This window comes from Zosterops lateralis (assembly GCF_965231275.1).
Source record: "Zosterops lateralis genome assembly, chromosome: 8".
NCBI classification, from domain to species: Eukaryota; Metazoa; Chordata; class Aves; order Passeriformes; family Zosteropidae; genus Zosterops; species Zosterops lateralis.
Genome location: NC_139768.1, coordinates 10,646,414 through 10,667,650, shown reverse-complemented (window position 1 = coordinate 10,667,650; position 21,237 = coordinate 10,646,414). Strand labels below are relative to the sequence as shown.

The 21,237-nt window shown below is 39.8% G+C and overlaps 1 protein-coding gene across 2 annotated transcripts in view; it reads right to left on the bottom strand.

The window, feature by feature from the left end:
• The window catches only part of WDFY4 (WDFY family member 4), a 117,307-nt gene extending 98,107 nt beyond the window's left edge, over window positions 1–19,200 (bottom strand). For both annotated transcript variants that reach the window (XM_083866338.1, XM_083866339.1), the window contains exons 1-11: window positions 19,119–19,200; window positions 14,941–15,202; window positions 9,287–9,401; window positions 8,593–8,696; window positions 7,076–7,222; window positions 6,528–6,717; window positions 5,272–5,461; window positions 3,193–3,353; window positions 2,404–2,856; window positions 1,890–1,994; window positions 846–1,036 (exon numbers count right to left, since the gene is read on the bottom strand). In XM_083866338.1, coding sequence (XP_083722464.1) covers window positions 846–1,036; window positions 1,890–1,994; window positions 2,404–2,856; window positions 3,193–3,353; window positions 5,272–5,461; window positions 6,528–6,717; window positions 7,076–7,222; window positions 8,593–8,696; window positions 9,287–9,401; window positions 14,941–15,201 — 1,917 coding nt within the window. In that variant the 5' untranslated portion in view covers window position 15,202; window positions 19,119–19,200. The remainder of the gene's footprint in view (window positions 1–845; window positions 1,037–1,889; window positions 1,995–2,403; window positions 2,857–3,192; window positions 3,354–5,271; window positions 5,462–6,527; window positions 6,718–7,075; window positions 7,223–8,592; window positions 8,697–9,286; window positions 9,402–14,940; window positions 15,203–19,118) is intronic.
• Between the last annotated feature and the right edge of the window lie 2,037 nt (window positions 19,201–21,237).

The following is a 21,237-nucleotide window of genomic DNA, read 5'->3' as shown; positions in this document are numbered from 1 at the left end:
CACTGAAGTTGCATTTATTTTCATATTAGTTTGGACACCAGACTCAACTTTTCCAGAGGTATTGTTGAAGTTTACTATCCAAAGATATAAACTTTGTCCTTTTAAATTTTTTTTAAGAACATGGTTCTTTTATTATAGAAGCAGTTGTTATATTGTACAGAAAAGTGAATTCCATTCACACTTGACAGAGAAGGTAGAAAGAAATTTTGAAATCAGTGCTACGAGAGTGCTGCTTTTCAACTGGATGCCTATGACCTAAACCAAAGTAAAGCACAGTTATTCTTTCCTCTGTTTCATTGTTTAGGGATCAGACACTCTGGGGTCAATAGAGGATATGACTAGATCTAGTTTCTTCCTCCTGAAAACATTCATAAAATTCTTCCTTTCTATTGCCTCATCTCTTTTTATATGATACTTGTGTTTGTGAAAAATGACAAAATTAAGGACAGCAAAGTTTCAGCCTTGGAAACTTATCAGAATGAAGCTGTTCATTTCATGACTACCCTGGCTCTTCCAATCTTATTGCTTCATATCTTACATCCTCTCTGCACATACCTCCTTTCATTCACATTTGTTTCTCCTTTCTCTGTCACATTACACAGAACTGCTCATACAATTGTGCCTTTAGTATTTCCATTTGTCATTCTTGCGTTACTATCTAAATCTTCAAAATACTTCATAATCTGATACTGAGTGGAAGTATTGACCACACACGCATTGCTAAAAATCAAAGTGCTCAAGTTACCATAATCTAGAGCTGGCCTATGCGCCTTCTGCTGCTCTTACCATCTTGAAAATAAATGTTCCCAAGAAAACAATGCCCAAATGAGAGCCACATTAATTACCTTCAGAAGATCTACTTTCAGGTGCAGTTCCCACTGAGTGGAAGAACAGAGGGCCCCAATAATAATGCTCATATATTCCTCATAATTGATGGCTGATAACTGCTCCAAGATGCTGAGAGTAGCACTCCTGTAGCACTCATCATCCAAAAATATCTTGATATATGGCACCATTCCATAGTCCTTCAGAACAACTAGGGACAAATACATTATCATTTGTTAGTTAAACTATCTTTTGCTTGTAGTTTTTACAGGCAGATTTTCAGTGTGCCACATTTCCACAAATACAGCAGGACAGGTAAGAAGAGCAGCTGGTTAAGCTAAAGATGACACAAACTGAATGGCACGACAACAGCTAGGGATAAAATGACTGGATGACCATGATTTCCAGTCATCAGAGAAAACAGCTTCCCAATACAATAATGAAAAGGAAAAGACACCTTAGTTTCAGCTTAAGCATCTCTTTCATTTAGGAAGGGAACTTTTTGATAGTTTCTGAAAATATATTTACACTGCACAAGACGCTGCAAACATGATGATTTTAGGATTCCAGAGTGAATTGAGTGGATTCCAGTATTCAGTAGGGTTCACTCCTGTACTACTGTGTTCCACAGGATTCCCTACAAAAAGACTTTTTAGGTATAACACAAATATAGGAGTATTACAATTGTATGTTAGAACATACAATTACTCAGTATGCACCTGATCCAATCAAGATTTCAAATAAGAGATATGATGGAAGAAAATCTGGAAGAACAAACAATACACAAGAGTCAAGTACACATGCTTTTTCCCACAAGCTAAGTTTGTGCATCCTATATAAACACTACAGGAGTAAGCACATAGATGAAGGAAACAAGCTGACAGTTGAGACAAAGTTCATTATGCAGAATGAGAATACCTTTGTCACATTTTTTTCATAGTATAACACAGTTACATTTTTTTGACTGAAGCACAAAAGACAGAAAAATTATTGGTGCTCCTTAAGACAGTGGCCACTTGCCACCAAATATCATGAAGGTAATGCAGTCATATGTAATTCCTTACCTGTGTTCCTCACAGACCTTGCTGTAAGGGCAGCCACCATCTTCAGCATCACAACATTTAATTCCTTCTCAATGCCTTCTTTTAGACCAGGCAGATGAGTTCCAGCTGTCAGTATATTAAAAATTATTTTACAATTTACAAGAAATGGAAGGAAGAATTTTTTCTTGTTCCAATCTCAAGCTTGCATTCTAGAGAACCCCAAATTAAGAGCTGTTTAAAAGTGTGGGCTGAAGGGTGCTACCTAGAATAATTCAACATATACTAGGAAAGAAAACACAAGAGCTGTTTAGGCTAGTGAAGAGAGCAATAAACAGCAAAGATTTCAGGGAAGACACATCTTATGTGCCAAATTTAGACCAGTTGGCTTAAAGACAAAATCTAGCTACTCAGTACAAAAAAAAAAAAAAAAAAAAAAAAAAAAAAAAAAAAAAAAAAAAATTACTGTAGAAAGAGATGATTTATTCCTGTTGATCTGCCTACTTCAATGGTCATTGTGAGCAGCACTAAGTTGTACCTGATTTCCTCAGGATCTTGGCTTCCTTCCTCAAAAGTGCCAGCAGTAGGCCTAAGAGCCCAGAGTCACGGAAGATATCACTAAATAACAGGTCCTTCTGGGTCATGCTGAGAAGGCATTGGAGAGCTGTTAAGGTGCAGAATGGCATTAGGTTTTCCTTTATCAAATACTGAATCTTCTTCAAAATCTCATGGGGGACATAGGACAGGTCTAGGACTATGGACTCCACCAGTCTGAAGAACTGGACTTGGACTGGGTGTGGCTTGAAATGAATTATGTCAGTGAATCGGTTGATAGGTTGCAGTGTCCATTCCAGAAGAAAGAAGTTCACTCTGTCCCAAGCCCATATGGTACCAATTGCTGCCAAGATTCTTCCACACAGGTACTGATCATCGCTTCTCTGGAAAATGGACTGCAACACCTTAAAAGGCTGGAGGTTTTTCACTGTCATTCCTGTGGGGAAAAAAACCCAGGTGAGATAATTTTTACATGAGTGTTATTTAAGTCTGCAAGCACCCTGACTATAATGCTAAATCATCTGAAAGTGGAAATAAGAGCAACAGACATAAGGGATGTAATTGGGAGGCATATTCTTGAGCTTGGATCAGACCCTAGAGCTGACATGGTCATTTCACTTTGGTGTAGGTGGCATTCAGGCTCCTGCAGCACTCACACATAGATCTGAAGATGCCACATCATACTCCTTTCCTCCATATTAAGACACAAAACGAATAGTTTCATTTTCCTGTGACCCGCCCACCCACCCACATGTGCATGTATATACTGTACCAGAAGGCTGTGTCCGTTCAAAGTCAAAGTGTGGCAATTGTGGGTGTACAATATTGCCAGAAACTTTCAGTTCAGTTTTTCCACAGGTTGTAAGGCAAGTCAGCATGTCCAAGATCTCATCCAGATAGGGGTCTCCTTCATTTTGCTGCAAACCCTCACATCTGGGAACAAAACTCAGGACAGTCATATGTTCATGCCTTAATTATACAAACATTTGGGTACATCATCAGGTATGGAGCACAGAGGAGTTGCACAGAATAATCCACACCATAGTGGCACACTGGATCAGAACAAAACCTACAGACTGAAGGAAACTGAAGTGATACCAAAAGAGTCTTATGAACAAAAAATGCTTTAACTTAGTCCAGTTATTTGTCCTTAAAACAACAACAACAACAACAACAACAACAACAACAACAACAACAACAAACCCTAACTCAAAGAAAAGTCTTATTTGGGGAATAAAAATTTAAGCTCTGCAAGAAATCAAATAATTAAAACACACTTCATATAAAAATGTGGGCATATGGTTGGCAAGATACAGGACTTGCTAACTGAGATAAATAACAGAAAAATCTCAGCCCTGAAGAGGGGAAAAATATTATATTGCCTGAGCTTTGTGAATCTTGACATGAAGATGGCAGGTCTCTCCTAAGTAAGGAAATAGTTTGAAATATAACCCCAGATTTGCCATGGGTCATAGACTGAAGTGACAGTCTGTCAAAGGACAGAGAGCTGCTTATCATGTCATCTTATTCTGTAATTCTCAGGTAGGTCAATTCTTAAGGAAAACTGCATCATCTGGGCATGGGTTAGTGGCAGGGAAATAGACTGACAGTGTTAGATTAGAAAAATCTCAGAAGAAAACAACATAATGTTCTGGTTTCACCTAAATGTGAAAAAGAAAAATAGAGGGTAAGTGCTCTCCTTCAAGGAATGCTATTAGCAAGTGCTTTTTTTTTTTTTTTTTTTTTGTTAAATTTATTTACCTGAAGAAAAAGTTCTAAACGTCAGAGAAGAGGGTACCTGCTCACACAAAGCATCCTGGAAAGAAATTTCCATCTCCCCCTTTATGCCAGCCTATGCTTGCAATGAAGACTAATCTGAAGCCCTGAGCATCTGTTATTTCTGTCTCTCCAGTCCAGTTACATCACTTGAAAAGGATGGGGACATTCATAGCCCTCACTGAAAAAGATTCCACATTTCCTGCCCTAACATGGCTAGAATTAATCATAAATATTCATCTCAACACAGTTTATTTACAAGGGAAATCCAGACAGTCTCTGGTAACTAAAGAAAATGCCAGAAAAACACAATTTTTTTTCCAATCATAAATTAATAATTTTGTGCCATTCAAAAATTATGAACAGGCATATTCACTCACAGATATCTTTGATTTCATGATTCAGTTTACAATCCTCTAGATCCAAATTACAAAATACCCTCCCCCACTCCAGTCGTTTTTCAGGGACAAAGTTTTCAAAAATGTTGGAGAAATAGTACAAGAATAGGCAAATCCAGGATGGAAACAAAAACATCTGGAAATGCTCTCTTCAAATGATGTTAAAGATACTCAGTTTGGTGTGACAACACAAGCTGACAAGGAGAGTAACAGATTCTGCTTTGTATTTTGGATTAGGATAACTAGTGGGGATTTTTCCTGATATGTTTATACTCAGGGTTCTAAAGAAAGTAAACATTTCAGATTTAAGTTTGGGTGGGTTTTGTTTGCTTGTTTTTGCACAGCAAGAAGATAGTGTTTCCCTCCCTGGCTGGCTGCATTCTCGGATTAACAGCTCACCTTAACTGAGACAAATGTCTCTGGCTTACATCCTTTTAATACTAATTGATGAAGAACCTTTTTCTTGTGTTCAAAAAGCCCCTATCCCACCTGCAGACTGACTTCCTCTAGACTGGTCTCCTTCTGTTATGGTTTAGTAGTACTGCTTCCCTTCCTAATATAGCAATGCTTTGCATCCACACACAGTTATATATATGACTCATATTTTCAGAGACTACTATGCATTCTGAAAATTAACTTTTACCATCCTCTAGAAGCCCACTAAAAATCTCTCTTACCTGAGTAAAATTTTTAGCAGGAGTTGGTAGCCATCACTATTTTCAAACTCTGTTAATAAAGCTGATGATACAGGATAAGAATCTTTCACAAAGCACAACACAATACTAGCAGCTTCACACACATCACAAGCTGGTAATGTATCAGCCAGTGTAAAGAGATTCTGAACAGCTATTTTAATGCAGTCAACAGCTGTGGAAAAAAAAAATACAGCAGGTATTTAAGAACTGATAGTCAAACAAGTTTAAAATTACTAACAAAAATTAAACAAATTTGAAGTTATTTCTCAGTAAAAGAGGAGTTAGATAACTGTTTTTCTACAAGGAAAAGAGGATATATGAATATCATACTCATTTCAGAAGCTACATGAAGAGCATTGCAGGTTTTAAAATATACATGCATTTCTTTGCTTTACTACCAGAAACTGATTTAATCTCAGGAATATAAACTTCCAACCCCCACCAAAATTCACATATACTGAATCCAGCTGTCTGAGTACAAGGCAAGCAAAGATGAACAGATTTAATTGCTTCATACTAAGTCAATCACACATTCTGTGCAGAGTTCACAGATTAATTCTTTGCTCAATGAAGCATATGTAATGGGGTACACACGTTTTGCTCTGAGGAATGAAACCTATTGTTCTTGTCTAATCTCATGGCCAGTCCTTCCAGGGCAGCTACAAAATGTCCAAATAGTTCTTTTCATCTCACTGAGGAAGCCAAACTATGGAATACTTACTGATTGTATTTTGTTCATTACAAAACTATTTTTTCACTTCTAAGAAATTGAGTCTTGTGCACTTCTTAATAAGAAGAAAACTTCTTGAACTAATAAAGCTTAGAAAGAAATGAGGACTTAACCAACCATGATGTTGTACCACAAGATACCATTACTCTGACAGTGCCCCCAGCTTTGTATTTAGTGTTCATGAGTCTCAGGCCCACAGACTGAGTAACACAACTTAAGAAAAAACATAATACCTCTTCCTCTTGCCTGCATCAGTGCGATTAAGTGGGATTGGCACTTGTCTGTAATTTGGGGTTTTTTTAAAGTTAAAAACCCTGCAGTTTCCAGATGGCTATCAGTGCTAAATAAAGCTCCTCTCTACTAAGTCAAGAGCCCATGCTTTGCAATTGAGTGCTGGATGATGTAAGGTAGATTACAGATGATGTAACCTATCCTGGGGAGACTCTTTTTGGTAATTCATTCTCAAGAGAGCTATGAGGAAAGGAGAAGCCAATTTACTAAACCAAACCTTGTAAGTACACAATGCTGGTTTTGGTCTGAGCCTTTGAAATTGTTCTCAGCACACGGCCTGTAGGTACTTTCCATGAGTGGCTGCACTGGCCCCACAGAGAAGAAGTTGCTATAATCAATGACTGAAGTTTATCAGCTGTCAGAAGTTCCTCTACACCTTGTTCTTCTTTGTACATGTTAAGCATTATCTGAAAAGCAAACAAACAATAAACACCTCTAGAGATAAGCAGGAGATGAAGAAAAATCCCTTGGGGAAGGAGATTATATGTTTAATACTAATTCCAGGAGAAGGGATGCAGTGAAATGAACAAGTAAAACTACCACTAGGATATTCTTCATGGATTTTTCCCACATAATGTCATGTTGTTTTGTTTAGTAAAAAAATAAGAGATAGTTTATATGTTTTATATGGCTCCTGGTGCTTATTCAATGTTTTGCAGTCCAAGATTACTGGGTTTTTTGGCAGTATGAATCAAATGAACAGCTAAGAGCCTAAGTGAACATCTGAGTACCCAGGGCAAATGAACTCCAAAATGCACATCTCACCTTAACAAGCATTTCCTGAGTTTGGGCATCATCCTCACTTGTCTTCATGTCATCACTGGTTTTCTTTGGGGGGACAGTAAAGAAAAGGTACAGGCACTGCAGCAGAGCAGCTGGAAGTCCAGATCCAATAATGTTCCACATAGTCCTCTAAGTAGGAAAAATAAGATCAGTCCCTGCAGAAGCTGACCAAAGTTTACTAGTGTTTCTACACACTGAGAATAGCCATGGCAGATGAAAGCCCTACTTGACCATTTTACTCTCATGAGTGCTCTAAGGCACACAAGACTGGCAGTCACATCCCATAGCTGTAAAATCCACTTGGCAGAATTACACTATGTGTTGCTGTAGCTATTTCCAGGACTTCTTGCTCCAGCTGAACTACAGCTTTGGTAGAAAACTGTGTGTCCTGCATATGGAGACCTGCAGTCAGTGAATCACAAAGCCTGCAAACTAACCAGCAGCTGAACCAACACTAAGGTCAGGGACAGGCAGTGTCCCCTTTCCCTTTACTTTCCAGGATATTCTGCAGCCAGAGAGGCCTGGTATGCTGAAAGTGTGAATTCTCCATTCCCTCTTTGATTCAGCACAGCAGCAGTTTACCCATAATGTCTTCACTTTTTTTAACATATTGAATGACTGCCCACACTCCTAATTACAAGTTTTATAAATGCAAGTGACAGTTTCTTCACAGTGTTTCTCAGCACTTATTTCTTCCCATCTTCACTACGGCTGTGTAGAACTTCCAGAGAAGTCCCAGTGTGTGTGCTTGGCACACAGTAATCATAACAAAAATCAGCACCAAACTAACAGAAGAATGAGGTTTGTGATATGAAGTTCTGTGAGTGTGTGTGCTACAAAAAATGGCATAGTCTTAAATCTGTGAAAAACACAAGTTTCATTATAAACCTCATGTTGTGACTAGCTAGATACATAATTTTACAGAGCTCCCAAAGAACATATCCACTATAATCTGACAGCAAGATTTTATTTTTATGTTTCTTTGAACAAGAAAGACTAAGACAAACTGTTTAACTAATGTCGTGGATAAACACACCACAGATGCCCATAGCAGGCTGTACTCCTGATGCCAGCCTGCATTTGGGATGGCTGTACAAGTAGAGTTTGTGAAACACTTCAAAGTGAGAGGCTATCAGGAATGAAAAGTCAACCACTCTATCACCAGACAGATTCTTACTATTCTTCTTTTTGAAATGTAAGCTAGACTGATAAAGAATACACAAAAAAACACACAATGGAGGGGAAAAGCAGACAAATACTAGGAAAACCAATCTGATAATCAAAACTAAAAAGGTATCAAAAAGCACAAAATGCTTACTTCTCTCTTTTAGAAAAGCCTGGCCTACAAACCCAGAGGTGTGTCCTTTAAGTGTGTACCATGGGCATGCCAAAGCTCAGAATATTAGGGATAATGCAAATACTGAGACTTGGGTGTTGTGGTGCCTACAAAGTTTCTCTGAAATTAAAAGGAGAACATGCTTTGTGGTACTTTCTCTTACCGAGTCAGTCTGAGAGAGCAGATACACCGATTTCAGGAGCAAATAACCATCTCCTGCTTCCCCTTTCTGTTGCAGCAATTGCTCCAAAGCCAGACGCGCTTCCTCTGTTATCACAGAAACATTAAACTTTCATTCCTTAGTGAAAGATGAAAATGCTGCATTTATGCTTTCTTAACAGATCTGACAAATTTAACAAAATTACAGTAGCAGGAGGCCACTAAAGTAAACAGAAAAACATAAAATGATTTTGATTCAGCATCAAGCTCAGTTCATGTAAACTACATGTTTCAAACTGACAAATTTCACCAAGAATACCAGCTCACTTCATGGAGCTGGCAGCTGACAGCATGAAGAACGTACAACAGCCACCAGTTAAGCCATATGTTGTTAGAAATGTTTTTCTCATTTAAGAAAGCTCCTCAGAATAGTGTATAACCTACTCTTTAACTCTTACATGCATTATACATTACACGCTTCCAGCTACAAAAATTCCAAACTAGAGATCAGCATGGCATACAAGGCCAAATCTTCAGTGCAATCACCTCAAATCAGTGCTACCTCACACCCACTAAAATGTCTGGCTTGCTACACAGAGCATTTTCCTGTTCCCCCTTTATTTCCAGCACACAGTACAGCCGAAACACACACATTTGAAGAATAACTGGATCCAATGGATATGGTACAGGATCGTTACCTGCAGGTTTGCCATTGAGGTTCCTCTTAATTTCTTTAGTCAGAAGCTTGGAAACCTCGCTGGCTAACAGCTGAATGTTGGGTAACATGATTACTCCAGCAGATTGCTCCCAGGCCTGAAATCCAAGTGTAACTGTTAAGTCTCTGACACATCATGTCTTTGGTAAATTAACAAAAACTAATAAATACAAATAAAGGAGCTTAAGGCTAACATTCCTCTATAAAATTCCCTCCCTAGGCAGTGTAGTACATTAAACAGTATTTCCCAGTCAGGCAGGAGTATGACATTACAGACACAGAAGTCAAACTGAAACTACCATTTGAATCATGTAATGCACCTACTGGAGAGCTTTTACAGTATTTTCTACAGTGAGTACAATCCAAACAAAGTAAATGTTGGTCATACCCTGTGTCACTAATTACTCATATCAAAAATTATGCTATCCCCTTTCAAAATATGATTAACACCCTGAAGAAACAGAAATTTATAGACCGGCTTATAAATAATTTACAAATAAGTTTATAACTTACTCGTTCAAGAATGGACAAGCAATTAAGTACAAAACTTATTAGACTAATAACAGTAAGACTTGTTGATTCCCTGAGTCTGATAAACAAACCCCTCTTAAATTTTCTTACGTCTGCCTTTGGGAAAAAAAATTAAAGATCAATAAAGAAAATATTCCAGCAGACTAATACAGTTACATCCAACCAGCCTCTGAGAATCAGGTGCCAATTCTTTCATATAAAACATCAGATTATACACACATTTATGTATTAGCAACAGTTCAGCATTCACCTCTACAGACCAGTCTGAGATACCTCTGTGCTCAGCAACCATGAAAAATTTTCTTAAAAAGAAGTCTCCTCCTTTTAGAAGCTCTGAAAAATAATGCTGTAAGCTCCAATGATTAAAGGAAGAAATATGACATATGTCTTCGTAAAAAATATTGAATCTGATGTCTCATAATACATTCTGCCAAGAAATCAGTGCAACTCATCGTAAATGAAGATCCTCTACAAATATTATTTCCTTCCCTACCATTGCTTTCAATTTCTTTTCCTTCATCACAAATGGCAGCTTGTGGACAGTGTAAGTCATCTCTCAGTAACCAGGCAAGCACCTACTTTTTACTTAATTTTACTGCAGTCAATAAACAAAAGGCACCCAAATCTTCTTTCTGTGCTACAAGAGTGAAATGCAATTGCATGGTGTGCCTATTACTCATTTTCATCAATCAGACAATAATATTAAAAGCAAACTATTTTTTTCAGATTTTGACCGTAAGTTACTTTCAGAGACACTCAGTTGCAGAAGTAAGATCCACTAATTCCTCCACCTCTGATGCAGAAGGGAGGGAAGATCTGTAAAAAACATAGGCAAGCTGGGTAAACACAATGACAAGAAACTTACAGTCACTTAAAAATACATGTTTGTCATTAAGCTATGCTTTTTTTTGGAAGGAAGCAGTGAGAGATTTCTGCCCCTCTTCCTCAAAGAGGAACATCCTTTTAACAATTCAGAAAGGCCTTGTTATACTCACTTTTCTGCTAACAGAATGAGCAGGATAAGTTTTAGAAGCTCAGACCACACACAGCAGAGAGCAGTAATCAAATGTTCAGAGCAATGCTACTAGTCCATTTCCCTACAAAGCAGGCCACTTATGTTCTGATTTGATTTTGTCAGTGCTCTTCCTGAGGGTTGTCACCAACCTTTAGAATACACTGTCCTTTAGGAACAGACTTAATTATTTTCATATTCATATCTGAGCCTATAGGAGATCTGTATCGACCTGACTCCATTGTAGGACATCTGCTTTTAGGGGAAACTCAAATAATATGGTATCAAAGTAATCTGATTTTCTTTCTTCTTCTTAAACCTGTTTCTACATATTTAAGATTCTGCCACAAGTTCCCTGTGTCTGCTGTTACCATCTGCCCTTCCTATTCCATGGTTCATGGAGAGATGCTAGCTCAAAAGCCAGGCATGTAATAGAACGTTCTGATACTTCCTGAGACACCAAGAGGGAAGATACAGAAGGCACATTAAAATGACTCCCAGCCCAGGCCTGAATCATGAGCAGATGGCTGACATTTCCCTCCCACATCTTTTCTTTCTACGTCAAGGAGTATCAGCAAGTAACAAGCCCCCATACCCCAGGTGTCTCCTGCTTGGTGACCCCTCCCTCCAGCCAAATGAGTAAGAGCTAAAGCACTCTAAAGCAAAAAGGCAGAGATGCATTGGCATCTCCATGATTGAAACAGGAAAGTAAAAGCAAGAGAAAAATCTTCCAAGGAGTGAGAGGACTCGCACAGAGTCCATTGTTAAACAGGGGGAAACGAGGTAGTTTCTGTAAGAACTTCATGACATGTACAACTCAAACTGAGATGCATTTCCCCAAGCCAGCAGAAGGCTGGTATATTAAGGGAGTAAAAGTCATGTGGGAAAGATATAATGACTAAAAACTAAAGGGCAAGATCTTCCACAATGTGCTCTTAAATGAATGATTCAAAGCCAAAATTCTCTAGTCACGCTTCTGGATCTAAATGCCTACAAGGCAGTGCAAAGTATCTAAGGAAAGTGGAGAGTATCAGAGTCTGTCCAAGGACATGATATGCCTCACGACTGTCTCCCATGGCTGGGAACTGGGACCCCAGACTCTGAAAGGAGCCCCTGGCCTGGCTGAGGTGGAACGTTTGCCAAGTCTCGAAGGACTGGTATAGATCTCCATGAGAACGGAGTGCAAGAACAATGGAACTGGTCACAGTGGACTGAGCCAAGGCTGCTTGTCCAAACTGGTCTGTCCATACCAGAGGTATGGCTTGCAGCTTGTTCCTGAGCATCCAACCTCAACACAGGTGGTTCCCACTATGGCTCTGTACCCCTCACTTTGGTCCCCACCTTAACCAACCTTTAAAAACTCTGGAGACCCCTGCTCACTTTTGTGATCACCCCACTGGAGAAGATCGTGTCTATAGTCGTCTATGGGCATCTCTATGCCTCGAGGACTCATCCCTCCACGTTGGTAGCTATAATCCCCTTCCCCTCTTTCTCTATCTTTCTTACTATTCTTTATTTTCTCTCCCCTCTATTGCATTTGTTGGCACTAAATAAAGGTGCATTTTTGATTGAGTAAACTGAGTTGTCCCCTGCTGTGTCTTTTGCGCTCTGAGATCCCTAAAACGAACCATCAGGGTCCCCACATATATTTGCAGACCCTGACAGACAGGAAGAATTTGCTTCACATTGGTTGGAATGGGGCTGTGTTTGGATTTGTGCTGAGCACAGGGCTGATAATGCAGAGATGTTGTTGTCATTGCTGAGCAGGGCTCACACAGAGCCAAGGCATTTTGGTGCTGCCAGGCTGGTGAGGAGGCTGGGGGTGCACGGGAGGCTGGGGGGAGACACAGCCAGGACAGGTCACCCCAAGGGACCCAAGGGATATTCCAGACCAGAGGGCATCGTGCTCAGTACAAAAAGTGGGGGAACAAGGAGGAAAGAAGTAGGGGATGTTTGGAGTGATAGTGTTCTCTTTTACATTTCCAATTTGCTCCACAATTTCACTGATGAGGGGGTGACTCCCTGTGTGTTGTTACTTGGTTGCTGGCTGAAGTTAAACCACATCAGGCAAGAAGACAAGGAATCTGAAAACATCTCTAGGAGAAAAAAGAAAAACAACAACAAAAACTATGTTGCTCTCACTCCAAACAAAAAGGTTGTAACTTCATGTAGAACTGTCTCAGAAAAAAAAAAAAAAAAAAAAAAAAAAAAAAAAAAAAAAAAAAAAGTGAAATTTTCAGCATGCCATTTTAAAAGCAGATCCATGGAAAAAGGACATGCTCCTCTGCAGAAAACTGTCAGCCCCAAACTGACTTTGACGTGCATTCTTTGGAGGCTGAGAAAGGAATGCTACTCCTTTGCAGAGCCAGTAATTTGGTGACCTGATAAGGCAATGGTGAGCTCCCAAGACAGCAAAGATCACCACAACACATGTAGTGCCATTTGCAAAGAGATTTGTTTCCAGTGACAGGCTCATACAGAGAGCAACAGTTCTGTTCAAATATAGCCTTTGGTTTGGGAGGGACACTCTTCTATGCAAACAAATCCAGAAGTTCAGAGGAAGTGGTGAAAAGTGAAAGCTTTGTTCAATAAACATAAAATATCTGTAGGACCAATTAGATTTAATGTGAAGGCCATTCTGAGGCTCCAGGCTATACACTCACTGTCTTTTCAGACCCTTCCACTCATTTTGTCTGCACTGCCTTGGACCAAGGTAAGCTTGTACTCAAACACCACAAACTCTTCACCATGGGCACTTCCAGATCCTACCCACAACTCAATTGTTTGCACCAGTTTCAGTGCTGTTTATTGACACCTTTATCTACAATGATTTCACTGTGCACAAGGACTTACATCAAAGGTTCATTCTCCATCCACCTAAGTGAAATATTTATGACTGTCTATAAGTTATTCCTGCTTTACTGTCATGGACACCAAAGATGTCACAGCCCTGAGCACAGTGATTTTCCTCAGTTCAAAATGCAGTGTATCCCCTTTTATGCCTCACTGTGCTACCATGTAAACAGTGACCATGCATTAACTTTTATTTTTCTCACCTACCCACTGACTTCTATTTCAGAAATCCAACTCAGCTAGGTAAGGAACAGACAGATCTGAGTTCTGTCACTCAAGACCACTGAGAACTCACAAGTACAGACACCTGAAATAGGCCATCATTAAAATAGAGTTTCACCAAGAAATGTTTTCATTCTCTGTCTGAAAGACACACTGAGAGTGTAAAAATGCAGATTCAATACCCATAAATACCCAAACTAATCCAAGAGAAAAACAATTGTGTACTTGTACATAGCCACAGTACATTTAAAAACAAGCCAGGTTTTTTGCTTCACTCAGCATACACTCTGCCATTCTGTCTCTGTATGATCCACTCAAGAAATTTTCTGTATATTCCAAAGACTCTAGCAAAGAAGACCAACCCATAAGGTTCCCTTTCATTACAGGGCTTTTCTAGTTTCATCTTTGAATACGTTAATCTCAGAAATTGTTGGCTGATGGCAGCTGTAGGGCAGCCTGCTAATTAAAATTTTCTAGTTCTCAGCTGTGTCCCTTGCCCATGATATGCCCTTCCTCTTCTCACTCCATGGTTTCCTCATCTCTCACCCAACTCCTCTCTCAAGCACTAAAATTAGACATCAGCATTGTCATTAACCTCAAAATTCTGTCTTAAGGCTGTACACCTTCATTTCCCCTAACTGGCAGCCACAACCACATTTTCCCAGACTGAAACTGTGCTCAGCATCCACTAAGTAATAAAATAGATGAGGCAGACATGAGGTGACCTCTTCACAGGGTACTCGCTTTGTGAGATGCCTGTCTCACTCCCTGATTTCAAGAATAGAATTTAGCCACTCAGGAAAGTGAAGGAGTACTTTTTTCATGCAAACCTACCAGGTAAGGTAGATGAGAGGAGGATGAGAAACTGCTTCTCCAGGCTCTCAATGGAGTAAAAGAACTTACCACCTAAAGCGATCCTGTTTCAATTAACTACACTGGCTGTTTAGGTGACCACAGAATGGATAGAGCAAAAGAAACTCAAATTGGCATCTGCACCAAAGGCAATAAAGAGAACAAACCTTTAAGAAGAGGGGAAGAAGTTCCAGCAGCCTTCTCTGTTGATCCTCTGAGATGAGAAAGGGAGCCACTTGTTCATATTCTACAAACTGTTGGCCCAGAGTCTCCCACAGTAGGGTGAGGCTCTGGGGTAGCTTGTCCTTGCTGTGTGCAGGCTGCTCCAGCACCTCTGCTGTGTCTCCATCATCAGGGTTCTGCTCTTGCTGTCCTGCATTGTCAGGTGAATCCTCCAGCTGCCACATGGGTTCAGCTGCTTCGTCCATGCTGAGATGGGACCAGATAAATATACTGTGTTATTTACACCTGTTATGAGTCAACTCCTCCAAGAAATTAGACACTGACAGTTTAAACTCTTGGAGTTAGAGTTGAGAAATATGGAAATGCTCACAGTCACCGACTCTTCCAATTTTAATGGCAAAGCACCCTGCTTCTGGACAAAAACATTACTACCCAGCAATTGCATGAACAAGCTCTCTTCCATGAGACATATGCATGTGCTACACAACTCATCTAGGCTTTGGCAGAACAAACCAGTAAACCACACAGCAAATCTGGATTCCAGCCCCAGCTTTGCCATTGTGACAGATCCTCTCCCTGATACCTCAGCCACCCCAACTGTAAAACAAGTTATAATTATTACTATCAGCAGATCTGCAACAGAGGAGCACTAGCCAAGAGCTAGGTTACACATTTCATTGAGTATGGATGCTAAATTAGCAGCACGTCACTGATACATTCCCCACCTAGAGAGGGACCAAAGCCCATCTGCAATAGTAGCTGTGTGGAAAAACCAAAGATTCCTCACAGAGCTGTTCTGGCCCAAAGAGGCAGCAACATTCAGCTCTTCCTTGTGGCAAATTCACAGCTCTGTACAATAGGTATTTCCAGAACAACACTGTTTGTTTTATTGATCATGTAAACTGAAGCGGATATGCCGCAATGAAGGAGCTTGGTGCTTCTGGCACTCTCATGTCCAGCAAAATTAAAAGGAGTCCATCTTGCACTACATATTGAGGAATCTTTCTGGTACCCTTATTTCAACCCCAAGTCCATAGTGTTCTGGGGGGTCACTCAGCTCTACTTCTTTGCCACAGCCTTCTGTGAGCTCACCCTATTATGCTGAGCCTATATCATGACAACATTTACACCAAGAGATCAGGCTTCTCCAGTTTCAATCAAAGTCATCCATGTGCTTATCAGAGTCTAGGTCATTGTCTGACTACTCCTGAGACTTCTACAGGACAAGTTATGACAGTGTGAGTAGGCAAATGGGAGTTGTTACCAAGATGAATGTAGCTTACTTTACTTACCAAGGATATAGTTTTTTAAGAGCTCAAAAGAGTCTTTAACAAATCATTACCCTCAAAGAAAAAACACCAATCTACCTTAATTTCTGGGAAATAGGTTCTTTCTCTACAGCCCCTCTGTGATTGCCTTTCCAACATTTCAATAAAAATGCCAAAAAAGCAAACATAACTAAAAATCTAAGTCAGATCTGCACTACCAATACATACATACATTAAAATAAATTTTAAAATACAGTATGAGCCTAGTTTAGAATTATGAGCCAACATTAAACTGCATTTGGAATTGTCTTCCTTCACCATCCACCAGTTACACAGGTAGCTTACTGCTTGCATTCTGCCCACTCCATGCCAGATAAACCAGTTTCACTTCCACACTCCTACAGTGCCACAGAGATGGAGGGCAGGGCATTTATCTTTCCACTGTGCACCACACCACCCACAGCAAGATGATGGTCCCAGCAGATACCTGTGTTTAGATGCAAATGCTGGTCCTTCACACTACACCACAGGCTAACATTTTACCACAGCCCATACTCTGTCCTTTGCTAGGAGATGGAGGCCTATGTCATTTTGATCAGTCCCCAAGGAAAAGTCAGTCTAGAACTTCCCCCCTCCACAACACTTTGTGTTTTGTTGCTGTTGTTTCCCTTAATTATCTGTATTAAAACAACAAGCCCTATGTGATGAGAATGTGTGGTGACTGCATAAAGAGGAAGGCTCTGTTCCTCATGACTGTGTGGGAGTTACATTTGGCATATGTTACATTTAACTCTGGGATTTTGACCCACTTGAGTCATCCTGAAGCTATAAGGATGCTGGTTGAGATAGCCTGGGTGCTGTTCTTCAGTGGCTTTAGTGGGCATAGTTCAGTTATGTTTCCAGTGAGGCCCAACTTGCATCCCAAATAGCAAAGCCATTCTCTCCATTAAGGAGATCTCTCAGCTTCCCTTGGAAGCTACTCTGCTAAGCCTAAGTCAAGTAACTCACTTGACTGCTATCAAGTAACTCATTCCACTGCCTATGTTCACTGTGGTCTTCTGCACAGAGAACCCCAAAGGGCTTTACAGAGGCATTCTACAAATGGTGAGATTTAGGCATGGAGAGGTGAAATGAAGTGCTTCCACTGGCCTCAGAAGAAGGTCAGTGTCTGATGAGTCAACTCCCTGAGCTGCACTGATGGCTCTGCAAACGTGTTTACCAATTTTCCCTTTCTATTTTTACTTGACTGAGAGGGCCTCTCTTGTTGGTGGCACCGTTAAAGCAAGCAGGGACAGCCTCTCAAAGTGTTCACTCTATGAATCCATGTGATGAAAGGGTTCATCCCAGCTCCACAGAAACTCTTACAACCAGATACTCACAAACAACTTCATTAGTGAAGATGGAATTGTAACAGGTTATGTAAGATGTTTAAAGTGTATGTGAAACACTTTAATCTCCAAAATTACAAGAAAGTAAAAGGAAGATTATGATATTCCTCATTATTTATTCCAACTATTTATACTACAAAGCCATATTAGACTAAATATCAATCCTCCAGTATTAGTCTGTTGACTCTACTTGCACTACTTCTCCTAGAAGCCTTTTCTTGCATCCACAACTTGATTAGGACTTTTAAATCCTTTCAATTTTCTATCAATCTTAGAGGACAATTATTCTTCTAGACCAACCACAAAATCACGTAGTTCAGCATTCAAATATCTTTGGTATTAAGGATAACTTAGATATTTTGAAAAGGTCTTATATGTTGTCCCTTGTACACTACATCACTTGTTCTGATCCTCAGTGTAAGTTAATAGATTATTTCAGTTTTGATAAGTTTTTTGTTTGATTCTTGATTTAAGTTTGATAAAATAGTTTTTGATAAGTATCATAATGATACAAAAAGTAAATTCTAAATAATAAATATTTTAAAAGATATAAAAGCGAAGATTAATCAAATAAATCTGACAGTATCATTCAGAATGTAGTCTCAGGTTACTGAGAGAAAATGGAACTTAATTTTGTCTTTTCCCTTTTTGTTCTAAATAAAGCTTGTGTGAAATCACACAGCAACGTGGCTACATCTTTCCAGACTGAAAAGACAGAAGGGAAGAAAGGCCTGACCAAAACTAGCAGAAGGACCAGCAGAATACTGTTACTAACAGTTTACTATTTGAACAAACATGATTTTTAAATGACATTTTAATTACATTTATCTGTGATTACTCCCCTCAGCAGTTCATAGAATGATCCCATTCAGGTAAAAAGTCCCAATTAGCATCAAGACCTAAAGAGAATCAATTCTCATAGCAAAATTCAGGCCAAAATTGATCCACTTTTTACAGTTCATATCTTTAAAAAATGTTAGTTGAGTGTACATGGAAATCTTTAATCTCCAAAAGCACATGAACACAAAATAAAGACTACAATTGGCCTCCTTATTTACTCCAGCTGTTCAGATTATAAGAGATAAACTAGATAAAATATCAGATCCCAAGTTCTAGGACTACCTGCTTTAAATATTCTTTATCCAAACATAAAGATATTTCTTGACTATTAAATCCCAGGATTCTGTGGACTATAAGAAATACACAGCTCAGATCATCCCAAAAATGCAGTGTGATACTCCTTTATACTCCCATCCTTTCATTGGCAGCCAAGATGACTGTTTAATAAACACAGTTATGACAGCTAATAATTGTAAATATGCAAAACAGTATTCCACTACCTAAGGAAAGCTGTCTTTGCACTGCAGTTTAGTGTGAACTTTGACTGAAACCTTCATTAACTGAAAGTAATCCTATCATAGCACACCAGTTGCAACCAATATTGCAGGTCCCTTCAACATTCAACAGTCTGTTCTGTCCAGTTTCACAGAAAATCTCTTGACATACCTGGTCTCTTAGATCTGGCAGGTCCTTTTGCAGTCAATAACCATATCCAGAGAAATGAGTGTTGCTGCTTCTGTCCTACTAGGCATGTTGGTGTATGCAGCAGCTCCCACTCTGCTCTTTAAACTTTCCACTGTGAATCACCTGATTAGCTGCTTCACTTACTTCCTGAGGAAAGCAGAAGTGAAAAGCAAAGCCACAGCCCAGGAGCCATCAAGCTCCCAAAGCAATTTAAAACAGCTCAGCTAACACACAAACCTAGAAGGCACACCATTCTTCTCCCTGCATCAAGAGTAACCAGGTATTTCCCCCTCTGTACCATATTCACAAGGGGGAAGGGGAAGGGGATTTGTTTCATTTTGGTTTTAAATTTAAGGTTCACAAAACTACTACAGGAATACAGCACCACAAAGCTCATGCTCTCTGTGCAAAAATCTATGGGCAAATTCAGGCAACAGTTGTAGTCCTTCCTCAAATGCCGCACCCTTAAAATAAATACATTTGAATGGCAAGGGGAATTCTGTGTCCCTGACCTCTTTACTGAAATGTTCAAGGCAGATACTTAAATCAAGAGGCAAACAAGCACTATAAGCTCACTGACAACATAAATGAACCTTGATTAGATAGGGGCTTTGGGGAAGATTGCTTCTTGATTGCCTGGTTGCTTTTTTGTTCTCCCCAATAAAACATCTGAAAGGCTTCAGAATGTGGTGGTGTTTGTTTTTTTTTTTTTTTTTTTTTTTTTTTTTTTTTTAGGGAGGGTGGAGCTTAAACATTTTTACACAGCAAATTCAAGTCTTTCCAACTGCTCCTTCTCAGCAATTTTGTGGTGACCTAGAGAACCAATGGGATTATGACCTTACAGTGACTGAAACCTGAGGGGACTCTACCCTAGGTGGTTAAAGCCACCTGTTTTCTGCTAACATCTGCTTTATTCAAATGCTTGGAAAAGCATTCAGAAGGAAAACTAACCAACTTTCTCTTTCAACTAAACTGCAATTTCACAGCATAAAGCACTGCTAATCCAGGCTGAAGACTCCCAGTAAGTCGTAAACCAGGATAGCAATTGCCTATACTCCACAGGAACTTTGCTGATGAAGTGGTGTTCCTGGCACAGAGCAATCCCAGAGGACTGTCCTCATCCCTTATGGGGAATGTCTTGTATTGGAATACAGGCAGCAGCAAAATCATGGGTTTAGTTCATTACTGTACATATTATACCAGAATTCAAGCAGAACTGTAGTTTGTGGCCACTAGAAATATACCTTAGATCCCAAGGAAAAGACTCTGCACCAGTCTATACATACAGTAGCCTCTAAACTGACCAAGTTTTGGAAAGCATTAACTAAACTACATGTAAGAAGAAGAAGATGCAATGTCGTACTGACCTATGCACACTCAGGGCAGCTCCAGTGAATGTTACACTTGGCCACTTCAGTGAGCCCCAGAGGCACTCTCAGCTCTGTGCTGCACTGGGGTGGCCTCTGGCAGCTCTCAGCACAGGCTGAGCGAGCTCACACAGCCAGTGAAACTCTGTGCCAACACATCTGCTACTTTCCTGCCATAGGCCTTTCACATACCAGCTGATCCACCTCCAGCTGCAATCTAGCCCAGCCCACACTGCTGAGATGAATGGCAGAAGCACAGAGATCCAGAAGAGATTGTTAATACCAATCCAGAGAGAACATCATTGTTTTAGACTTCTAACTCAGAAATGAGCCTAAATGGACTCCATTTCCACCCTGTTACTGCCACTTTTAAAGCACAGAAAGTCATTTGCAGCCGCCCTGTCACAATTTGATCAGAGAGGTTTGTTTCCCAGGGATCTTCCCAATCCAGTGGTACCTCCTCACTAGATGATGTCAGGACTCAAGCAGACACACAGTTGTTAGGAAAGTCACAGCAGAGGAAGCACCATTTCTCTTTTTCATACTTCACTAACTGTTGATGGATCTGAAAGTCCAGTTTCAACACATCCACCCACTTAAGCTTTGCTTCACTGGAGCAAAACAGATGTAACTAAATTATCTGTGGTAAAAATAACTCAAGGGGTTATAAAGACAAACATGCAGTTCACATAGTAAGAAACAGTGCCACGACACCCTTTGTCAGTCTTGGTTTT